This window comes from Xyrauchen texanus, chromosome 19 (genome assembly GCF_025860055.1).
Source record: "Xyrauchen texanus isolate HMW12.3.18 chromosome 19, RBS_HiC_50CHRs, whole genome shotgun sequence".
Classification (NCBI taxonomy): Eukaryota; Metazoa; Chordata; class Actinopteri; order Cypriniformes; family Catostomidae; genus Xyrauchen; species Xyrauchen texanus.
The window spans coordinates 31761822-31787013 of NC_068294.1; the positions used below are offsets into that span (position 1 = coordinate 31761822).

General features: G+C 40.3%; 1 protein-coding gene across 1 annotated transcript in view; it reads left to right on the forward strand.

Annotated features, from left to right (window-relative positions):
• Nucleotides 1-25192, forward strand: part of LOC127659674 (protocadherin-11 X-linked-like) — a 233583-nt gene that overhangs the window by 87876 nt on the left and 120515 nt on the right. The window contains exon 4 of the mRNA XM_052149596.1: nucleotides 17603-17662. Coding sequence (XP_052005556.1) covers nucleotides 17603-17662 — 60 coding nt within the window. The remainder of the gene's footprint in view (nucleotides 1-17602; nucleotides 17663-25192) is intronic.

A 25192-nucleotide genomic window follows, 5' to 3' on the forward strand; every position in this document is an offset into this window, starting at 1 on the left:
GGCTCGCCACAAAAGTGTCTTGCTGTAGCAGGTATCAAAGTGTTTGTACTCTAACAAATACTTATACAGGTTAATCTCTAGGAGGATATAAATGGTACATTTAATAACAATGCAACAATTAAAGGGGAGAAAAAAGAAACATCCCAATGTAATTCCGTTTTCCTCACAAAGTTTCAATATCCGTTCACTTTAGAAAGATTTATCCAATGTCATTTGTGTTTAGGTTCCTTTGTCCTTGAAATGTGTATATTTCTCATTGTGTAGTTGCATAAATGTAATTATGTAATTGTGTAATTCTTGATTTTGAGGTAGGAATGCAGATGAAAATTATGATATAAACAACAGTAACATCAGTGGAAAAAATTAACACCTAATCTTTATATCGCTAAATTGAAATATTCTGACAGTGAATAAACTGGGTCTTCTTTACAGATTCCTTCAGCAGGCTTCTTCTAATTAAACTACAGTAATGTCTTGGAATTTCTGAAGGCAAACAAAACAGCTTACATTTTCCTACAATCAGAGAGCATTACAAGATTACAGATTTTACACAGATGGAAAACTGATAGCGTGTCCACAATTATGAAAATGCACTAGTTCTTCCATAGTATCCATAGTTTTAACAATGATATTTGTAATAGTTAATGGTAACCAAAGTAAAACCATGCATAGTTCCTCACTACCATGGTTAGTAAATATGGTTTTTATATAAAGAACTATAACATTTTTGTAGTGAAAAAACAGCAGTCTAAATACATTGAGAAAGTTTTTCTGCCAAAACTACCATAGGTAATACAGTACAGTTAGTGTTACTGCAGTAATCCATGGTGAAGTTTTGTAAGCATTGTGATCTGAGAATTGAAAAATCTTCTAATTTATGTTTTCTGTTGTGCAGTTGAGACTAGTCCGCAAATTACCCCACCTGCTCTGTCCTCGTGCTGCTTTGACGTGTTGATAATTGACCCATGTAGTGCTGTTTCATTGTACTTTTGAAGTGAGAAAAATGTGCTTCAAACATACAGATGACAGCGGAAGACTTGTGTATTTTCACGAGGAAAGCGCTAACTGATTGTTCAATGAAAATTTGAGATCCCCTGCCATCCTATATTTCAGAAATGAGCTTGCAGGCCACATGAAATTAAGCGAGTTTGACACGTGTTATGTGAAGACTTCACTGTGCGTAAGTACGTGTATTTGTGTGTGTGGTGGGGTCCCTGTCGCAGTGTAGAAAGCACACAGCTGACTGGGGCTGGCAAGCGTTATGTTGCATCAAGAATATTAAATTAACAATGTTTAATCCCAACAACAGCACTCATAATCCAGCAGTGGCGCAACGCCGCTGCAAAATGTATATAGGGGAAACACTGCATAGGCAAGAAAACTCACCAGAGCTCTTGTAAAATCAGTAATCATGAATGTCAACTGATTTTTCATTGATGAAGAGAGGGATTGATCAACTCAACAACCTACTAATACATTTGATGTGAGAATTTGTACACTTAATTAAATAAAACATTGCAAAATCAGCATGTTTTCTGGAACTTAACTCTGAACACGTGTGTGCATGCTCAATAGGCTTCTCTGTCTGAAATGATGTAATCAATTTGCTCGGTATACCCTGGATCATATTCTGTAGGTCAAATGTGGTATTAAGTGATGTAACTAACATGTATATGTTATGTGCAGTTCAAGGGGGTTACACAAGTTTAACTGAAAACTACCTCCCTCTTCTTTTAATCAGATAAACAGGTAGTCTTCTCTCAAAGTCACAGCATTGGTTGAGCCAATGTTGTTAAATTAGCCTGGTCGGAATGTTCAAAAACACAGTACCACATTTTCTCCCCTTTTTGGGGAAATCATCCAACAAATGGCTTACTTATTGTTGTTTCTGCACAATAAACTAGAATAGGAAAAAGTATGTTGATGTAGAAAAAAATGCACACATCACCTTAGGTTTGGACTCATGTTTCTCAACATAAAGATCAACATTTCACATCTCCATCAACAGTTGGACTGACTGCTTTGTAACTGAGTTAACAGATTGCAATTTGTATATGCGTTACCAATTTCACATCAAATTCTGACTTCTCTTTTGTTCCAGAATTGAATCTGTCCTAATCTGGCCCACTATGGTTTTAAATGTCATAGAAGGACAGTACTTAGACATGTCAGACTGCTGTTATTTGATAGCATTGTACGTCTATATATGATATAGAGCTTTTTAGCAGATAAAGAAAGTGAAATGGGAGCGAGTAAAAACAAGGATTCACTTGAAAGAATAAAAACAAATGAAGCATTATAGTGCCAGTGAGGATCACTTTGCTTTTGCTTTTAAAATCCTTATTGGTCCATGTGAATCTGGCATACATTTGCCCACAGTGAGTGAGTTATTTTATATCTTATAAGCCAGGCTTGAGGTTCTCCAAGTGTGACTGTGGCTTATGCAACATATGACTCAACCAAACAATATGTTTATAAACAAAACAGAATGAAAAGCAAAAATAAGTCTCTGAGTGCTCATATTAAGCTTTGTATAAAGCAAAACATAAGTACATCAAGACGCACTTTAAAGACAAGTTATTAAGGCTACACACCAAAGCTGGGTCAAGTGTGCCTTGTTGTGTGATTTCTGTGTCACATTTTATCCCAGAATCAAAATATTTGTAAGAAGTGAAGGCAACTGAAAGTATTATTTTCTTCACGAATCTCAGTAGACTATGAATTATTCAGTGTGACCAAATACCAGTTAACATTTTCATAAATGAGACACTAAATCACAGCCGAGACTCGGCACCATTCAGAGAGCTGTATCTTGTCACACACATTCTAGTGGATGAGCTCTTTTCTGGAGCAAAGGAGAAGTCAGGCAAAGCTGATTCTTCTGTTTCTCTCCCTCAGAGACAAGGATCAGCAGGCAGAATCCTTTATTTGTCCCACAGTCGAGTGTGTGGAACACTTGCCCTGTCCCTTGGTGCTGCCAAGATCAGAGTTGCGCATGGCCATGGTCTCACTGCTGGCAACACACAAAGCTGGCTTGGAATGACAAATTGGTCTGAGACACCACCAGGCACATGCCAAGAAACACTCCTTTAGAACAGAGCACACCAAATTGGCAATCTGAACTAAGTTTAGACAAGCTGAACACACAGGCACAAATCAAATATATGCTGGCCTCATATATGCACATGACTCTAGTGAAGGGTGTTTATGCATAATAATAATGAGGTTTGTTTATACTTGGTGTAATGTAACATAAAGCATATCATTTTAATAAGTTCATAATGCCTTTATTTTGGATAGAAAGCACTCTCTAAGGAGTCTGAGGAAGATAGTCCATTTATTCTGTTTTATGTTTTTTTATTCATGATATGTAAAAGTATATTCATATTCAGAGATTTATTTTGCTTTTTTTTTAAAAATGAGGTACTATTTGTTAAAGACACATTAAAGTCTACCTTTAATGCAAAATTATATTAAACAGCTGGACAAAACAAAAATGGTTTTATAAATCAACTAGCTCTAATAATACTAATATTAGGTACATGTCTGCTCTAAACTATTTGATTTCAGGACAACAAGGAAGCACAGATAAATTCTATGTTCATATTCTGAGCATCCTTGTATTTCCAGTTGTGTGGTCATACATCAAACATAGTTGGATCTTTCCGGCAAGCACCGCGTAGTCCCTAGCCACAGGAAAAACTATAATCCTCAATAAAACAGTATATCAAGTATGGTTAACTGGATGAGTACATGACATTTTTCCATTTTGCTCCATTGTGTTCATTCCTGCTCACTATTTTGGAAAGTTTAAGCATTATTTCATGACAATTAGACTCTTCTTTAACAGTGCAGAACGTACACATTTTCATGAGAGTACAGCATTTGAACTCTGGAAGGTATTAGGAGATTAGAACCAAAAATAATTTGTTTTAATGTTAATAAATTAGTTTCAATCATGTCAGACCATGGTAGTAAAGCAATAAACATCACAAGTTCCACAAATTCCAAATGAGCCGTTTTTGTAGCTTGAAACATAAATGCTCTTTTTCTAAGTTTTCAGTTCTGAAACACACAGTATGTTTTTATAGTACAATTACTTCTTATATGTCAAAAAATCAAGGATCAAGTGCCTTAAGTTGTAACTTTCTGCTGAGAGTGCACAGTTGTTATGTTCGAAATTGCATACTACCATTCTACTTTTATTATTTCTGCATTTATAATTTATATACGGTTCATAGTATTCAAGTCAAGTCAATTTTATTTGTATAGCGCCTTTCACAACACACATCATTTCAAAGCAGCTTTACAGAATATCAGCATTAACAGACGATAAAACTGTAATGTCTATAAAGTCGATTAATCATCATTGTGTAATTTAGATAAAATACGATTTTTAATAGTGTTTAAAAATAATTAAATGATAATTGTATTAATAACCCCAGTGAGCAAGCTGTAGGCGACTGTGGCAAGGAACACAAAACTCCATAAGATGTAGATTAATGGAGAAAAATAACCTTGGGAGAAACCAGACTCACTGTGGGGGCCAGTTCCCCTCTGGCTAACATTATGAATGTAATGTAAATATTAATTATGTATAGGTAAAATCATGGTTTAAAATTATTAAACTAAGTGTTTAGGGTCAGTGATTAAACATCGATTGTGTTTGAACTGTAAGATTAATGACCAAAGTCTTTGAAGTCCATCTTGATTAATTGCAGAAGTTCACATAGATGCAATTGTCCTTGTTAATTGGCTGATGAAGGCTTTTGTTGGCAATAGTTAGTCTAAGCATTTCATTTCAAGATCGTAGTCCATAAATAGACTGAGGTGATGCAGGTTGGAGTTGGCATCATTTCATCCTCTGAAGTCCGTCATAATAGATTGAAGTGATGTTTGGCTGGCACCGGCTGCATTTAGTCAACATCATTCTGCGACATGTAGCAGTGGAGTCCAACGTGAAGCAGGAATGGTGCTGGATCCAGCCGGTTCTGGTGACCTCAGGATAGGAGTCCCGAGGTTGAGACAGGAAAACAAATAAAAAGATGTAAGCGTAGATGCCATTTAATTTATTGCAGAGTTAGAGATCATGCTCAATGTTTCTGGTTTCTGGTTCCGGCAGACCCAACTAAAGCAGCCTAATTGTGGGTTGGAGGATAAATTAGGTGTATGCCTGGCTAAATAGATGAGTCTTTAGTCTAGACTTAAACTGAGAGAGTGTGTCTGCATCTCGAACAGGGTTTGGGAGACTATTCCATAGTTTAGGAGCCAAATATGAAAAGGATCTTCCTCCTTTAGTGGATTTTGATATTCTAGGAACTATTAATAGGCCAGAATTTTGCGATCTTAATGAACGTGTTGGAATATAGCGTGGTAGAAGATCACTTAAGTACTACTGAGCTAGACCATTCAAAGCTTTGTACGTAGTTAACAGAATTTTAAAATCAATACAGAATTTAACAGGTAGCCAATGTAATGATGATAAAATGGGGCTAATATGATCATATTTCTTGGTTCTCGTCAGCACTCTGGCTGCTGCATTTTGAACCAATTGAAGTTTATTTATTGATCTTGCTGGACATCCTCCCAGTAATGCATTACAATAATCTAGTCTTGAGGTCATGAACGCATGAATTAGTTTTTCGGCATCAGCAACCGAGAGCATATGCCTTAATTTAGCAATATTTCTTAGGTAGAAAAATGCTGTTCTACAAACATTTGTAATTTGATTTTCAAAGGACAGATTGGTATCAAATATAACACCTAAGTTCTTCGCTGTTGAAGATGATGTAACAGTACATCTCTGATGTACTATTCAAATTTTCTGTGCCATGGAATACAGAGATGAGCAGCTTTGAACCTAAACTTGAAAGGTTAATGCTATTCTTTTGCTGTCTTGCAATCACTGGTATTTCCATCTGGAAAAAGAAATGTAGTTAAAATATGTAGTTCCCTATCTGTCACTCATTCGACATTGTGTCAATGTAGTGACTCTAGGGGTCTCCATTGTTAGCCCCAAACACCTCTGATCTTTGAGAAAAGGCCAATGGGAATTGGCGAGTGTAATTTGCATGCCACTCCACCGGACATACGGGTATAAAAGGAGCTGGCTCGCAACCACTCATTCAGATCTTTTCTTCGGAGCCGAGCGGTTGTGTTCAGCGAGCTGAATTCCTCTGCCGATCCATTCACCTCTCAAGAAAGCTGTTGGATTTATGGCTCATTACAGAGGTTTCTCCCCCTCGTGCATCAGTGGAGTGCAGAGAACACCCCTCGGCGCTTCAACAGTCTAAAAGAGTATATATTCGTGCAAAGAAAGTGTATATTTTCCTACTAAAAGAGCAGCACTGACGGAGAGCATCTTTTTAAAGATGCCTTTCCATCTGCATTTAATTCCTAGTTGTGATGTTATTTCTCAGATTCCGATGGCCACGATTGCTGTTTCACATGCTTGGGCGCTGCCCAAGTGGAGACAGCGTTCACGGGCGGGTCATGTCCTCACTGCGAGAGCATGACCATGGCAATGTTGCGGTCGTGGCTTTCGTTCATCAGAGGGAAAGCCACCCCAGCAGCTCCCTGCCGCGGTCCTTCTACCTAAGGGTTTGAGGTAACGTTGGTTAGCACTGGGGGCGATTGGGGAGCCCAATGGAAGCCGCTCTGCAGGGTAACCTCCTATGGAACTCCCATTCCCCAGCATGGTCATGCTTGCCTGGGTGGCTGTGAGCGTCGGGCTGGAGTGGAACCCTCCGCCCCGCCCTGAACCCTCGCGGCTTGATGATTGGTTCCTGGGCTCGGAGCTCCGCTCATGGCGATCTCTGTCAGCGACACATGCCTGGAGTTCGGTCTGGAATACTCTCACGTGGTCCGTAGACCCCGACCGGGCTTTGTGTCCAGTGTTCCTACTACCCTGTTTCGAGATCAGGTGGTGAACCTGTAAGCACTGCCCCAGGAGGAGGCAGACCCAGCCTGTGCATGCTTTGCGCATCTATTTGGATCGCACGCAGAGCTTTAGATGCACTGAGCAGCTGTTTTTTTTTACTTTGGAGGACAGCGGAAAAGGAACACTGTCTCCAAACAGAGGATCGCCTACTGGGTCATTGACGCCATCGCTTTGGCATATCACGGCCATGGCATGCCACCCCCCTTGGGACTACTCTACCAGGAGTGTGGCAGCCTCAAGGGCCCTGACCAATGGCGCCTCTTTAGCAGACATCTGTAGAGCAGCGGGCTGGGCAACACCCAATACCTCCATGAGGTTCTACAACCTCTGGGTTGAGTCGGTTTCGTCCTGTGTGTTGTCAGGTAGGAACAAGTAAGTTTGCGGGACAACTGGCTGGGTGTACCGCTAGTGTATAATGCCTTTCCCCTCCTGGAGGGGGAGACGTGCACTTTTTACCTCCCAGCCGTGTGCATGAGATCATGGACCCTGGATGCCCTTCCTCCTTAGCCCTGTGGCAGGTGATTTGGCAGAGAAACTCGATGCCGGCCCAGTACGTGTGCTAAATAGGACCTGTAATGGGGTAGGTGCTCCACATGCGCTGGTTGCCTGTATGTAATCCTGTGTAATGTATCTTGCGCAAGATGGTTTCCCCATTGGTAAACAAACAAAAAACTTGGTAAGTCTATGTGAATTGTTTTCACACAATTACCTCCCCTTCAGGCAGGGTGTGATCTCTGCGGTGTCTTCCCCTTGGTAAAGGAAACCTCCCTGATGCGGACACTTATGGCCCCTAGCTGAACGATTTCCATTATTTTTGGGGGAGAAAAAAGAAGAATAGAGGCCACGGATGTGGCAGCCTGTCCCCATTTTGGGCAGTCGACTTGTCCTCAAGGTGCAGGGGACCGTACAACGCTCTTAGGATCATTGGGGAGGTTACGTGCTGCCTGGGTGCACTGGCTACAAGGCACGGAATAGTTTGCCCATCTCGCACCGCCAGTCCACATAATACAGTTCAGCTAGTTGTGGCGTTTCGTATAGGGACCACTAGTGTCACTACATCGACACAGTGTCAAGTGAGTGACAGACAGGAAACATCCTGGTTACTTTTTAACCTCCGTTCCCTGATGGAGGGAATGAGACGTTGTGTCCCTCCTGTCACAACACTGAACTAAACGCTGAAATGGCCTGTACCCTGTCTCGGCTCCTCAGCACAAAACCAGAATGAGTGGTTGTGAGCCAGCTCCTTTTCTACCCGTATGTCCGGGGGAGTGGCATGCAAATTTCACTTACCAATTCCTATTGGCCTTTTCTCAAAGACCTGTGGTGTTTGGGGCTCCCAAGGGTGACCCCTAGTGTCACTGCATCGACACAACGTCTCGTTCCCTCCATCGGGGAATGGAGCTTACGAAAGTAACCAGGACGTTTTTGTTGTGCTTGTATATTCTGTGTAAAAATATAAAAATGTTCCTCCCTTGCAAAACTTCATACTTTTTTAAGCTTATTTGCAAACCACACATAGTCCAAAAATTGTAGAGACAGTCTATAACTCTTTCTCCCCTCTGAATCTTCGAGTTGAGACCGGATATGATTGACAGGACTTATTTCAGAATATGGCAGGTGGGTACTTAGACTGCCTGGTATGGTTTTTTGCTATTAAAATGATATTCAGTCACTCTTTGATGGCTTGTGCCCAAAACTATGCCTTATCATGATTTCAGGTGGACCACTCAAATTGAAAGCTTCCATCGCTTGAAGCCAAATCAAAATAATTGTTTTCAGTTGTAGTGGATTTTATCTGGCAGAGGAGTTACTTGAAAAGGGTCCTTCATAACAATGAAAAAAAAAATAGTTTTTTTTCTGTGGATATTTTTGCAAACAGTCTGGCTTACAGTTATTGAATTCACAGGCCCCATATTAGTCACAAGCCAAATTCCCTTATATATATATATATATATATATATATATATATATATATATATATATATATATATATATATATATATATATATGTGTATGTATATATATATATATATATATATATATATATATATATATATATATATATATATATATATATATATATATATAAAATATAAATGCTGAACTAAATTATACTACTCAGTTTGAGGGCTCAGAGTTGCCTAAGGTTCTTAAAATTGCTAATGATCGACTGTGGAAAAAGTACTTTGATAGCAGTGCCGGGGGACTTTGAATCAGATCCACTGTTGTGAGTGGAAAGCCCACACTTTACATTGGAAACCCTGTACAATTTCTCTTTCTGAAATAGGGGATGTCTAATATGGTAGCAGGAAAAAAATCCAAAGAAAACAGAATGACTGTGTCTGAATTCCTTCACTTTCATAGTATATTTTGCTGTTATGGAAAGAAATTGGTACTTTTATTCATCAAAGTGGCATTCAACTGATCACAATGTATAGTCAGGACATTAATAACGTGAAAAATTACTATTACAATTTGAATAAACTTAATAAACTTAAACTACTTCAAAGAGTTCTCATCAAAAAATCTTCCAAGTGCAGCAATGACAGCTTTGCAGATCCTTTGTATTCTAGTTGTCAGTTTGTCCAGATACTCAGGTGACATTTCACCCCCCACATCCTGTAGCACTTGCCATAGATGTGGCTGTCTTGTCGGGCACTTCTCATGCACCTTACAGTCAGCTGATTCCACAAAAGCTCATTGGGGTTAAGATCCATAACACTCTTTTTCATTATCTGTGTTTCTTTCCCCCCTCAACCCTTTTGTTTTTGTTTTTAGGATTCAAAAGTGGCTTTTTCTTTGCAAATCTTCCCATAAGGTTTTTCTTTACTGTTGTACATGAAACTGGTGTTGAGCAGGTAGAATTCAATGAAGCTGTCAGCTGAGAACATGTGAGGTGTCTATTTCTCAAACTAGAGACTCTGATGTACTTATTATCTTGTTTAGTTGTACATCTGGACCTTACAAATCTCTTTCTGTCCTTGTTAGAGCCAGTTGTCCTTTGTCTTTTAAGACTGTAGTGTACACCTTTGTATGAAATCTTCAATTATGATAATAATTACACACCATCACCTTTACAAATTTGTTTCATGATTTTACATGAGTAAAAGTAACTGTTATATTTTGACAAAATGTTATAGTTTCAAATTAAATAATCTAAAGGTAGAATCTATTAGACCTCATTTTATATCAACAGTGGCAGTGTTACTCCCCCAGGTTATTATTCAAGTTTCAAGATGTTTTTCAGCTAGTATTTATTTTTCATAAATACTATAATTTTTTTTATTATTATTACTGTTATTTTTGACAATCTACACTAACCTAACCATGGTAATGAGGAGCCTTTACTTCTGTGTAATATGTATTTCTGTTTGAATGATGTTTAAAATTAGGAAACAAACAGGATAATAATGGGCTCATATAAGCAAATATGCTCTTCAATTTTTAAAAGGGGGGAGAGAAAACTTCCTGTCGGTTTTTTTGTTGACATCAACAACAAAAATAATGTCACTTGATGCATGTTCTTGTACTGGAAAACCATGAACAAAACCATCCAACATAAAAGGAAATGCGACCCAGGATACATTACATACAGGTCACATTTTACTATGGTCTGTCGACACTTGATTTCCAATGTAAAATCTGTCTTGAAGCAAAACCAGATGAGAACCACTGAGTTAAAGGTACAGACGAGCAGTCTGGCTGTGCTGTCGTGCACCTACAGTATATTTAAATTGTTAATAATCATAGGACATTGCTTTAAAAGCTCACACAGCTGATGTTATTTTTCATTTAGTTGTTAATTTAACATGCTATGCTAACATGTAAACTAACATGCTTTAGTTATTGAACATGTTATAGTAAACACGCTATTTTTTATCATGTATATTATTCGGTTTATTATTATAATTCTGTTAGCTTTCTTATTTTTCTATTTATTGTATTTATTTTGAAAAGGGAGACGTTTTTTTACACATACTTCAATAAAAATGGTTTTAAACTTTAAATGGTTAAAGTTTCAATTATAATAAAGTGTTTGCTCAAAAAAATTATAAATAAAATAAAATAAAACATTCTGTTTTCACTGATAATAGTAATTGTGTAGTACCGTATACCGTGAAACCGTGATATTTTCAGAGACGTTTATCATACCGTGAAAATCTCATACTGTTGCAACCCTAATTGGGATTAGCATTTATCGATATATTCTCAACTCTCTTTGAGTCAGACAAAATGTAACAGGACCATACACCACCATAATCATACGCTAGATTTAATTCTGTCATATGGAGTTGATGTTGATAATATAGAAATTTTGCCGTTGACATCGCGGATCATTACCTCGTCTCTTCTATTCTGCGACCAGCTAATGTTACTCAGTCTACGCCATGCTATCTTTCAGGTAGAACTGTTCTTTCGACCACTAAAGATAGCTTCACTAATAACCTTCTAGATCTATCTCATAAACTCAGTAAACCCAAAAGCCTAGAAGAATGTGATGAAATAACAGAAATATAAATACAGTCATCTCTAGCACTCACAACTTTCTGGATCCTTTTCTGGAGCATATTCACTTGAAAAGAGCAACTCGGCTCACAATTTATTTTTCAACTTTTTAAATCGGACAGCTCCCCAGCTTATGTGGCTTTACGGGATATAGCAAAGTGTCCAGTGGTTGCATACTTCAGAATCTCAGTAAATGCAGTTGGTCATTTGGTTATTTTTTTGCCTACTGTTTCATGAGTACTGAATTTTTCTCATTTGACATACTGCTGTTTGTAACTGTGCAAAGGGATGTACGCATGTTCAGATGTGAGGAATAACTCACCCAACCCTCCCCAAAGGCAGACATATTGTATGCATAAGCATTATAGCATTAAATAAGATACATCTGACAACTGCAGCATGCACAAACGTGGTACTGTGACTGTTTAATTGTAAACTAGGCAGTTTCTATGCATTTTATTTTACTCAGCTGTCATCACTCTCTTCTCACATGATATTGTGCCACTGCTGCTTAGATCTAGAAGGTTTTCATCATTTGCGTGCGTGTGTGTGTGTGTGTGTGTGTGTGTGTGTGTGTGTGTGTGTGTGTGTGTGTGTGTGCAGAAAGATCAAAAACATAGAAGTCACATGATTAAAAGCATCTGATAATCCTTGAAATACAGACCTTTTTTAATCCACCGAGGGAAATGCAGTCTTGTTGTTGTTTCCTTATTTTTCTCATTCTTTTTTGGTTTTCAACAACAGCAAATAAATACAAAAATGTCATAATCGAAGACAAAATATCAAGAGCGTGTGATGGTTGTGTGACTTATTTAATGTTCAGTGCTCTTGAGTGTCAGCCAGGAAGTAACAAGTACAAAGTCTCCCAGTGTGTGAGGAGAATGTTACTGGGCCAAAGCATCCTCAGTGTACCAGGCTGCCAAAAAAAACCCAGGGCCTTATTTTGCCTTGGGTGAATAGTGCTCTTGTTTGTGAGTTTAAATGGTAGTCATCTGAGATCACGATGAGTCTGCCCCACCTGGTGTGTATCGGAGTAGACAAGTTAATGTGACAACGTCAGACCCTCACTTTAAGATTGCTTTTAAGGTGAAAAGTACTCTGGTGCTCGCTCCTGCCAATTCTCAGCCCAAGGCTTTTTTTATCTCATGAGGTAAACAGAATTATTTGTAGGTTCTTTTAGGAACTCTGTTGACAGCACCATCGATATAGTGTTCTTATCAAATAGAAAGCAGGGGAAATTGATTAGCTCATTTGTCAGTGAAGTTGCATATACAATGAACATTGTATCCCTGTCATTTTCTTTAGATTTCATAATAAATGTATGCACATGCACAACAAGACTAGATTACTGGTGATGAAATATTCATGCATTGTATTTAAACATCTGCGAAGGAGTAATAAATGAACATGTTTGCTATGAACTGCTTTGTTTTGCTCAGCTAGAGAATAAAATTTGATTTTAATGCAACTAATCCTTTTTAGACACATCAAGCCCATTATGGCATAAGGATACATAAGGATAAGATTCTGTGCGTGTGTGTGTGGGGGTGGGGGGTGGGGTTGGGTAGTTTACTAGGACATTAGGTTACAAACTGGTAATTACAAGGGTATTATGCTATAAATGTGGTTTATGATGATATAGTGTCATCATAATTCAAATTGCTTAAGAAACATACTAATTTATGTTTTTTGGAAAAAGGTAAAAATGCTGAAAGTTTTTCGTGAGGGTTAGGGTTAGAGGATAGATTCTATAGTTCGTACAGTATAAAAATCATTATGTCTATGGAGAGTCCTCATAAGGATAGCCTCACCAACATGTGTGCTTGTGTGTGTGTGTGTGTGTGTGTGTGTGTGTGTGTGTGTGTGTGTGTGTGTGTGTGTGTGTGTGTGTGTGTGAGAGAGAGAGAGAGAGAGAGAGAGAGAGAGAGTGAGAGAGAGTGAGAGCGTTTGCATCACCATATTTGTTTACCTAGTTGGGTGTATGTGACAAAATTTGGTTTATCTCTGTTAGCAACCATAAATAAAAAAGAAAGATCATTCCAAATTAGATTCTGGCTATTAGGTTGCCCACAGCACTGTGTACTTTTGAGCAAAACAGTTTTTTTTATTATTACACAGAGAAACAGTATCTATGTATACCTGTTGTGCTTCTTGTTTTGGTTGTCCATACTTTTCTATAAGAAAGCAAAATCAAACATTATATATCTTTAAGATTAACTGGAGACCAAATGGAGACTTTTGCTTAATGGTATATTTCACCCAAAAATGATAATTCCATCAAACTTTACTCACCCTCATGTCGTTCAATGAAATCAGACAACAATATTATCATAAATCGTGCTTCTTCCGCTCAAATCATGCAAAAGGCGAGACTTCCATTCCTTCAGCTGCCATATTGAGCATTGTGATGACTTCATCAAAAAGGCAATTGGTTCTTTTAACTGAAAAGTTGAGACAGCGGCCACCATATTTAGCGTTCAGATTTCACCCTTTCAAATGTATGTTTGTTTGCAAAAATGGGGCATTGTGAAACCTGTTTGAAAATGTATTATTTTTGCAATTCCGTTTGGTGCCACTAGTGGCAAAACAATGCACACTTTACCTTTAATATTCAGAGTTTGATATAAGGAAATGTTTGTTTACTTTTCTATGATAACTACATTTGGTACTGTGTAAGGTGGTGACATGATGTCAAATTGAATCTGGGTTTGAGGCAAAACCAGTTGGGCACCACTCCAAAAAACTCAGTCTCAGCATACCCGACTCTACCTCTGTCTCATTACAGAAGTCTAATTGAGACTTTTTCCAGCACTGAAGACCAGTCTAAAAGAAGGGGCTTCACACTGCTTAGCAAATGAGCACACCAGGAGCAAGAAGCTTCGTGTCTTGATGCACTTATTGGAGGTTGTCATTTCAAAGAGCACCCCTTTATAGCGATGCCATGTTGAGCGTCAGTCAGCCTCAACACTGCTGGCAATGAGATTACAGCTCTTTGCAAGCCTACAGCTCTCTCTCCTCTCTCTCTCTCTCTCTCTCTCTCTCTCTCTCTCTCTCTCTCTATCTAGCTCTCTCCCTCTGCATGTGTCTCTTTTTCGTTTCTCTCTCTCCAAGACCGTTTAAACTGGAAAATTCACCAGAATAAAGTGAAGAAATCACTTCCACTGCATGTTTTGGGGAGGAGCATCACAGAGGTTTAATATTAGCAATTTGGCTTTCCGATAAAAACTAATTTGTCTCTGTACTACTGTGAAGCAGAGATGCAACACGTAATATGAAGAGATAATACATTTGCCTTCTATCTGGCATTTTCCATCATGTTTATTTGACATGCATTTCACAACCATGACAAGATCACATAAAATAACATAAACTATGAAGAGAATTGAGAAGGTTGGGAGATACCAGTAGATATTTTTTAAAGAGCGACTCATCCACAGTTATTTTAGGGAGTTAACTGCCCTCCAAAATAACAACAGGCTATTCAAGTCATCTACTTTTACCAGTGTAGTTATGAAGAATTTGAATAGCCTAGGATGTCAGTGCAATATATAATTTAGCTGCGCAGCATATAAAGGGCATTTCATCTAAACACACTGGGTCAACACTGCCTGAAAATTGTGCGTGTATGTACCTGCGAATGCATAAAGCCCCAGTGGCATGGGTGTGTCTGTTGTCCATGTCAGATTTGAATGGGATCATATATTATTTAAACACGCAGGACAAGTTAATACACCCCGAACACCATACCTGTCATATCAAATAATGAATCGTGGTTGAGAAACACATTAAACAGGAAATAAAGAATTAACACAAATGCAATATTTTCAGAGAGATTTTGTTCACTGTACTATTACTGAGGTCCCTCCGACTAAAACTATGTTCAATGAATGGTTGCATCAAAAATTTCTTGTTGACTCTATTGGAATGTTTCGGATTAAGACATTTTAGTAAGTTAAGCTCAATCAGCAGCATTTATAATATATTGTTGATTGCCACAAAATATATTTAAAATCTTTGCACTTTTATTTAAAAACAAAGCAAAAAGTGTAGTTACAGTAGTCACCAATTAAATGATTATGGTCAGTACATTAAAATACACAATCTTTCCAAAATATAGCCACAAGACATAAAAATGATGTCTGTTAGCATGATTTTAATGTGATTAAATAACTTCCTAACATTATCTGTTTAAAGTGATATCCAATATTACAATGTTGTCATGATGGCATAACTGGTAGCCTTTAACGATGAACGATTTGGTAAATGCTGAAATGCAGGTAAATCCCTGATTTTTCACATTATGATCATGTTAATGCATACAGTAGAAAACATGTATATGTATTTTTGAAATAATGCATTTTTACATTTATGGACTAGCACCATTATCTTCTATTGTACTGGAATGGTCTATTGTATTGTAAATGTACTGGATTATTTTAACCACAAATGTAGCTTTTTTTAATTAAACAAGGGAAGAGTAAACTTTTTTTTTTTTTAGGTAATCAACTTTATGCCACAAATGCTGTCAAATGAGCTTAACTTGAATTGAACCCAGACATGTTTTTATTTATTAAATAAAATAGTTTATTATTATTAAAAACATTTAAATTAATATATATTTGAGGAAGTGACAATATTGTTTGGTGGGCTCAAATATAAATAATATTTCTGCATATTTAAACATATTTTAAAGGCTAAACAGCTGTGTAATGTTTGCATTTATACATTTGTGTTTCCTGGGAATCAAACCTGATATTGCTTGCACCTTATTCTACAAATTGAAAAACAGCTGGATGAATACAATGCATTCAACTGAATATAACCTTATTATGTTTTGTTCCATTACCTGCATCAGTGGTAAGAACCACTGTAGAGGGGTTATTAGAGATTAACATGCCAAGGACGACACCGCACTTATAAAACCATGTTACAAAATACATTTCAAATCCAACTCTTCATAATGGAGAGCTGAAAAGATGTTTCGATTTACCATAGTAGAGCAGACACAGGTAAACGTGAACGATGCTGTCAGCGGCTCTCCTGAATAAACATGTCCTCTGAGCTGCCCTTGAAACCAGGAAACTGTGTGCTTTATTAGTCTCCCTCCACTTGACTTACCATGCCAGCGCTGCTCAGGTTACCATATCATGTATTGTTTAAAACAAGCTCATTAAAGTCTCTAGGAGCACAAAAACCAGGCTGAAGAAGAGTGGAGCGATTCCGTAATTGGTCAACAGCGCAAAAATGAATATGATTATATAGCCCATGTTTTTGGAAAAAGTCTTGTCTTTGCAGGATGAGACCAAACCCCTTTCTATTTTCTCAGATGCCTAGGGGTGACCATGCAGTGTTTGTCTTTTACTAGACAGTGGGTGTGAAGTAAGGTTACTACATAGGCGAAGCTAACTCCTTTAAGTACTGATGAAATATAGATGTTGAAGTTTAGATCGCTCAAGGTTTCATCTCTCTTGGTGATACCATAAGGAAGCCATTAATAGTGTCAGAGAGCATTAGTCCTACAAAGATAAGATAACTGGATATACTCAAACAAAGACCGGCAGCATCTGCTTGGAATCAACCGAGCATCCCAGAAGTATTAGGGAGAGAAGTTTGTCCCCCATTGTGAAGGCTTGACTGGTTATTGTCCCTCATATGTGAGGTCACTTCAAGATGGTCATTTTCCTCTGCACTACCTTTGTCAGTGTGTAGAGGCCTTTCATCATGCATAATCACAAACAGCAGGACCATCTGTTGTTGCTTGTTGACTTACCTACATGCAACCTTTTTAGTGTTGCTTTTCATGTATCAGTCTGATGTAGCTGCATATTTACAATATGTTAACTGGCTAATGAATCCTGTTTAAGATCCTGTACATATGTAATGCAGCCTGTGCTATGCCTGTGGACATAGGAATAGGCCTGCATGAAGAGGTTTTCTGTAGCCTTCTGTTGGCAGTGCACTCCACTACCAGAGATTGATGATCTTAACCTTTATTCACTCAATTGGCTTCTGAATAAGTGCACATAACAGGACACTTTGTTCTCCCTTATTACAAAGCACATGCAATTTATAGCCAATACATTTGAATGCAACAGTTTTTTTTCTCTCTCTCTCTAACTTAAATAACTAACACATAATGATTTGTTTTTCTTGTAGAACCAGAATCAGACCCCAGATAAAACATCTCCTGTTGTCCCAGCCATGTGCCCCCATAAGGTAAGTCACTGTCTTTCTATTGTGTTTTCATTATGCAATAAAATCTTTACATTGTTGCAAATCTCTGTACATAACACATAACTGGTGATCATATATCAATGAACATTTTTCTCTGGGACATGATCTTTTTCCTGTGAATATTCAAGACATGTTTTGTTTTTGTTTGTATAGCATTAACTCTTGTGTTATTTACGTTTGTGTTCCTGGTCAAAAATAATCGGCCCTCTAAGACTGTTTAACAACTCTCTCATAATGCATATATTATCCCATTAGATCTTTTTATCAACTTCTTTTTAGTAATTAAAAAAATAACAGTGTTTTTTACATATTTTACACACACACACACACACACACACATATATATATATATATATATATATATATATATATATATATATATATATATATATATATATATATATATTATTTTTTTTTTTACTATTTTTTTTATTTTATTTTTCTATTGATAGAAGGCTTTATTGAACTGAGTTTATACTGGGCTAGTGGGGGGCACTCCCTACAGAAAATAATATAAATTAATAGTCATTATGTAATAAATTAATTAATTAATAACCACATGGTTGATGTAAACAAATAATTGTAATTTTAAAGCTTATAATCTGGGGCCGGATACATCATACGATTTGAGAATGAGAAAATTCTTCTTAATTACCATTTTCTTCTTAATTTCAATCTTAAAAAAAAGTTACAAATATTTTGTATTCCCCTTCATGTGGTGACCAATCATGCTAATTTAAAAGGATGCGCTGCATAGCGGTCTCTCTCCACGATCTTTAGAGTTCATAGAAGCATAATAATTATAGAATTAGAAAGCTGAGTCTTTCTATTTCATCCCCCATCCACATCCCTATCGGAGTTGGCCACAGCAATGACAGCCTCTGCCACCTTTTCCCATTTACCCGCCTTGTACTTTCCGATGTGTAATAATTATCAAGCTTCCTAAGGAGAACTTTTTCCTTGCATTCATGTCCTCAAGAAGAACCTATTGTCTCCTGAAGTTTTTGTTTCTTTTCTTTTCCTCTATGTAAAATTAAAATGTATCAAAGTAAAGTAAAAAGCAAGTAAATTCTCCTATGACAGTTAGTGTTGTTAAACTAAAACATCTCACACACTTTACATAAAACAAAACATCGCGAGGTGCTTGCTACTAAAAACGGTTCATAGATTTAATTTGTTATTTGACTATTAGACAAGGCAACTCCATGAACAGGCTAGTATGATCAGACAATGTCAAAGCCTGTCTTTTTATAAGAAAAAAATTTCTTAAGAAAATATTTGAGAACTTCTTAAAAAAAATTCTGAATTGCACTTAGGAATGTTCTTACAATCTTCTTATAATAATAATAATACATTTAATTTTAGGCACCTTTAAAACCACCCAAGGTCACCTTACAACAAAAAATTGAAATAAAAAAATAATATTAGCTATAAAAAGAACGAAAATTATAATAAAATAAATTAAAAAAGAAAACATCCAAGAGGCTAATGCTGATGGAGGAAAAGTGGAGGTTCTTAAAGTTTATAGGCTGACTTGAAAAGATGAGTTTTAAGAGTGGTTTTGAACTGCGAAATGGAGTCTATGGCACGGATATGATGGGGAAGAGAATTCCAGAGTTTTGGTGCCGCATGGGAGAAGGCCCTTGCTCCCATTGTGGACAGTCTGATGTCTGGGGTTACCAATAATCCTGCTGATGATGAACGGAGTGGGCGCTTGGGTATGTAAATCTGAAGTAGTTCTGTGATATACGAGGGGGCGAGGTTGTGCAGAGCCTTGAATGTCATTAACAAGACTTTAAAGTTGATTCGTTGTGATATGGGGAGCCAGTGCAGTTGAATCAACAGGGGTGTGACATAATCAATAGATTTGGTACGGGTAATAATGCGTGCAGCTGAGTTTTGGAGAAGTTGGAGCCGGTGAAGTAATTTATTGGAGATTCCTTGCAGGATCACATTGCAATAGTCGATCCGAGAGGTCACCAAGGTATTGACAAGAACTTCAGTGGAGTGTTGCAAAAGTGAGGGACGCAGTCTGGAGATGTTTCTGAGGCAGAGTTTCCGCTAGAAAAAAATGGTGCCGGTCAAAGTGACCAGCAGTGGTTTCGTTTTACGGACATTTTGATGATATGCCGGTGAAATATATAGCCTCTTAATTAGTCAAGTTGAGGAAAACTGGAGGCAGTCTATGTAACTTAAAAAATGACAGGCCGTATAGAATGCAACATATTATTATTAGCTTAACTTTCAAATAGATGAAAAAAAAAACATGAACGTCCGATTGGCGTCAATCAACGCCAATTGTTTTTTACTGTGGTTTCACACACATTCACTTTTTGAAACATTGAGGCACGGATGTGCCTAATACAAATAAATAAAACATCTCCAGTTAACTAGCAGATCATTCATTTAGTCCGTTATTAAATAAGAGATCTAGCGCTAAAATCTGTTGTTTTTGAAATCAAGCTGAGCGCTCGTGTCCGCTGCTATCAGTTGCATGGACGACGCGCTGCGCGAGTTGCGCAATCTTCACTAGGACGCGCGTTTCAATCTATCGCCGTTGCGGAGACTCTCTATTAATTCCGGTGAAATCACAAAATAAAATGCACACAAACGTGTCCCTGCTTGATATAGACTGTAACCATGCACTGATGAACATAGGCTATTCAGTTTTGATGATAGAGAAAAAACTGCTCGAATGCGCGGATTAGAACTGATCTATCTATAATGAGATATTCTTGATTCACCATCGTCTGGCCTCTGAAAAAAGCTTTTAAAGCTAGTCTGCCTGGGCCTGGCCATATTTGAAACGTCTCACTCAATCGTTCGTTGTTTAGGTCTATATTGCAGCCGTTTTAGGCGTGCGCTTTATTTGAAATGCAGCATGCGATGTTGTTTCATAACTTTCAAACGATAGAGCCTGTTCCTTTATAACATAGCAAGAGATCGGTGTATTTTTGCTTTATACATTTTAGGCTTATTCTCAAATTCAGATTGTGTTAGGGGGACGGGATTATTAGGCAATTTTAATCGGACAATTTGACCGGAGAGATTTAATTTTGTCGGACATTTAATTTTTTTACCGGCCAATGTCCGGTAATTACCGGACAACGGAAACCCTGTTCTGAGGTGAAAATAAGCCGTCCGACAGACATTATTGATGTGGTTGGAAAATGAAAGGGTACTGTCCAAAATAACTCCAAGGCTCTTTACCTGTTTTGAAACTGGTATGACATCCTCCCCGATGGAAACTAATGAGAGGTTGGATTTTAAGAGTGTGGTTGGAGTGCCAATGAGCAATAGCTCAGTTTTTTTATTATTAAGTTGTAGATAATTTGTAGTCATCCATGCCTAGATATCGTGGATACAGGTATTGAGGGTGTTTAGAGAAAGTGTGGCAGTGGGCTTAGTAGATACATAAAGCTGTGTGTCATCTCCATGTTGGAGTACTGAGCTCTCTGACTGATGATCTTCAATTTTGACACAATATGTCTGGGCTGTCAGATAGTGCGCAAACCACTTAAGGGCAGTACCACAAACTCCTATACTTTCAAGCCGCTCAAGCAACAGTTGGTGGGATATTGTGTCGAAGGCGGCACTGAGGTCTAGGAGAATAAGAATGGATAGTAGGCCAGCATCAGCTGCACGGAGAAGATCATTAGTGATCTTGACAAGGGCTGTCTCGGTACTGTGACGTGAACGAAACCCAGATTGAAATTGTTCCAGAAGATTATTCTCATGAAGGTATGTCTGGAGTTGGATTGCAACCGCTCTCTCGAGTATTTTGGAGATGAAGGGCAGGTTTGATATAGGACGATAATTATTAAGATTATCCTGGTTTTTTCAATGTGGGTCTAACTATCGCAGCTTTTAGTGATGCAGGAACTATGCCAGTTGACAAAGATGATTTGATAATGGAGGTTCTCTTACGAGAGGTTCTCTCGTATTGCATAAGCTAGCTTACGCTACGGGAAAGATTCATCTTTTCTGAGATATTGAAGCCAAAAAATTATCCTTAATTTTGTATCCATTGTCAACGCAGTGCGGCAGCTGCAGACCTTGAGCGGGCTAGCTAGCAAGCTCATTGGTTGCTCTCCAGCAACTGCTATAGCCTATAGACGAGCTTGGGCGAATTCACATCCAATGAGAGGCGTCCGCGTGCTCACTGCATCAAAGCCCGCCAAAAAGGGCGTGACTAGAGTGCATATAAGCGTAGTTCGTAGGCTGGAACCCTGATTTTCATCTCTTCAGCGAAGCTCTTCGCATCACTGAACCGGAAGCCGCGTCGTCGTTCGAGGGGCATCAAGCAAGCGTGGACAGTGCTCGAAGAAGCCGGCCATCTTCGCCACCTTCAGCCGTCCTGCGAGCTATGCCATCCGGCGACGTATCCTTTTTAAAAGCAAGCTAGTTCTTAAAGAACTTCACAAAAGAGTACGAGCGTCTTTTTTAAGATGCCTCGCTTCACTTGCGCCTCATGCCGCGCTCCTCTCAGCACCGGAGACCGCCACATCATCTGCGCTCTCTGCCTGGGACTGGGGCATGCAGAGCTCGCCCTCGCCGAAGGCGGATGCGTTCTCTGCGAGGAGCTGCCGATGTCGACCCTGCGGGCTCGACTCGAAGCGCTCAGGACAGAAGCCGCCGCGCCGCCTTCCGTTCAGCCGCGCAGAAAAAAACGCCGCTCTCAAAGGTTGCCGGAAACAGTGGTAGAAGCGATTGCCTCGCCGGAGCCCATCCCTCGAGCATCGCCTTCACCCTCCCCACCCACCCAGGATGCGCAGTTGCCGCCGAGCATCTGCTCTGCTGCCATCTCGGAGGAAGAAGCGGAGGATAAGGGCTGTTCCATCATGGCTTCAGACAGCGAGGAGTGGTCAGGCTCACACGCCTCCTCCTCAGCCCAGGAATCCAGCAGGACCCGCGCCGGAGTCGAAGGGGAACTAACACGCCTCCTCACACAGGCCGTCGACCGCCTCGGGCTCAAGTGGTCACCACCCCTTGAGCAGGCACCCAACAGACTTGACGGCTGCTTTCTACAGAGCCGCCGCCAGCAGCACCCGCTACCCGGGCCGCTCCTTCCTGCCGGAACTCCACGCCGAGCTTTCCAAATCATGGAACGCGCCTTTCTCGGCCAGGGTCCGATCCCACGTCTCCACCTCTCTTGCTTCGGTGGACGGCGCCACTGAGAAGGGCTACGCTTCCATCCCTCCGGTCGAGGATGCGGTAGCAGCACACCTTTGCCCGCCCTCCGCGAGATGGCGGTCTAAACCACTGCTCCCGTCTAAGGACTGCAGAACAACTTCCGCCTGTGTTGGCTGCGCCTATTCCGCCGCCGGCCACTCTATGGCCGTCCTACAGATCCTCCAAGCGGACCTTCTGCGGGAGTGGGATGAGGAAAGCAGGTATCCAGAGGCGGTTGCAGACATACGGAGTGCTACGGACCTCGCCCTCCGCGCTACCAAAGCTGCAGCCCAAGCTATAGGGAAGTGCATGGCCGCGCTGACTGTGGCCGAGAGACATCTGTGGCTAACACTAGCCGACATTGGAGAAGCAGAGCGCTCTACGTTCCTCAACGCACCGCTCTCTCCATCCGGTCTCTTCGGCTCTACGGTGAGTGGTATCATTGACCGGTTTTCAGAGGTCCAAAAAGCCACACGTGTCCATACCAGAGAGCAAACATGTCTTATGTGTAGAAAATGTGCCCACAATCCAGTGTTCACCCCTACACACAAGCATTACACATCCCGTGGCCCTATCACGGCACACTCACATAAAGCGGTTACGAACCGCTCGAGTGTTAGGGTTAATAAACGCACCCACGAATCCGTGCGTGTGCCCATTCTCTGGCCGCTCTGTCATACGACCAGCCTTATGTGTAGAAAATGTGCCCACAATCCAGTGTTCACCTCTACACACAAGCATTACACGTTCCGTGTCCCCATCAGAGCACACTCAAAAGCGGTTACGAACCACTCGAGTGTTAGAGTCAATAAATGCGCTCACGAATACGCAGCGCGCGCCCATTCTCTGCCCGCTCTGTCACACGGCCAGCAAACACTTCTCTGTATGTAAGTCCCGTGCCTGTGACTATGCTTGCGTGATCACTTAACAGACGTGACTCTTTCCCCATTCACCTCAATCGGAAGTCACTCACAGAACAGCCTGTCCATGCTGTCTGCGAGCAGTCCAGCATAAGCACAGTAAGCACGCTCACACATTCTGTTCAGCGGCTGTGTGCGGCAATCAGAGCGATTTGGCCACTCACCTTCTAACATTACGCTTCAAAGCGTGGGAAGATATTCCAGGGATATCCGAATGGGTGTTAAGCACAATAAAACAGGGCTATTTGCTACAGTTTGATCGCCGTCCTCCTCGCTTCAGAGCCGCTCGAAACTACTGTGAACACGGAAGCAGCGCATGCTTCGCTCAGAAATAGCAAACCTTCTGTGCAAAAGGCCCATAGAGAGAGTGCCGCCTCCCTGAGCGAAGTCGGGGTTTTACAGCCGATATTTTCTTGTCCCCAAGAAAGACGGCGGCCTCAGACCAATATTAGATCTCAGGGTTTTGAACAAAGCGCTTGCAAAAAGACCGCTCAAAATGCTTACAACCAGCAAACTCCTCGCGCATGTGCGCCAGGGGACTGGTTTATTTCTCTCGATCTGAAAGATGCCTACTTTCAGATTCAGATAAATCCCGTCACAGGCCATTCTTGAGATTCGCCGACGGCCAGGTTTATCAATACACCGTCCTTCCGCTCGGCCTGTCCTTAGCACCCGTACTTTCACGAAGTGCATGGACGCTGGCGCCGCACCCCTAGCGGAGTCAGGGTTTGCGAATTCTGAACTATTTGGACGATTGGCTGATTTTGGCACAATCACATACGGAGCTTCTGTCTCACAGGACAGTTCTCCTCAGTCATCTGAACAGTTTGGGCCTTGCAGTCAATTGGACCAAGAGCTCACTACAGCCCAGTCAGACAATTTCCTTCCTTGGAATAGAACTAGACTCAGTGGCAATGACGGCTCGCTTATCTACACAGCGCGCGCGTGTGCAGCGACTAGCCGCGTCATTTCAGATGAACAGCCTCACACCTCTGAAGAAGTTTCAGAGAGTGCTAGGCTACATGGCCTCAGCCGCAGCAGTACTTCAACTGGGTTTACTGCGCATGCGCCCGCTTCAGCATTGGCTAAACACCCGCGCGTCTCGCCGGGCTTGGGCCACAGGCCGCCAGCCAATCAGAGTGACTCAGACCTGTACTTCAGCTCTGCAGCCCTGGACAGTGGCCAAGTGGTATCAGCGGGGAGTGATGATGGGAGCTGTATCTCGCCGAAAAGTCATCTCGACAGACGCGTCCAACACGGGTTGGGGCAGATCCAGGAACCTCTTCCATCTGACGAAACGCATACTGAGTTGGTCCCAGCGCCACCTGCGCTCGCTGAGGGCGACGCACGTGCCAGGCCACCTGAACGACGGCCCAGACAGACTGTCCAGAGACAATATTCCCCAGGGAATGGTCCCTGC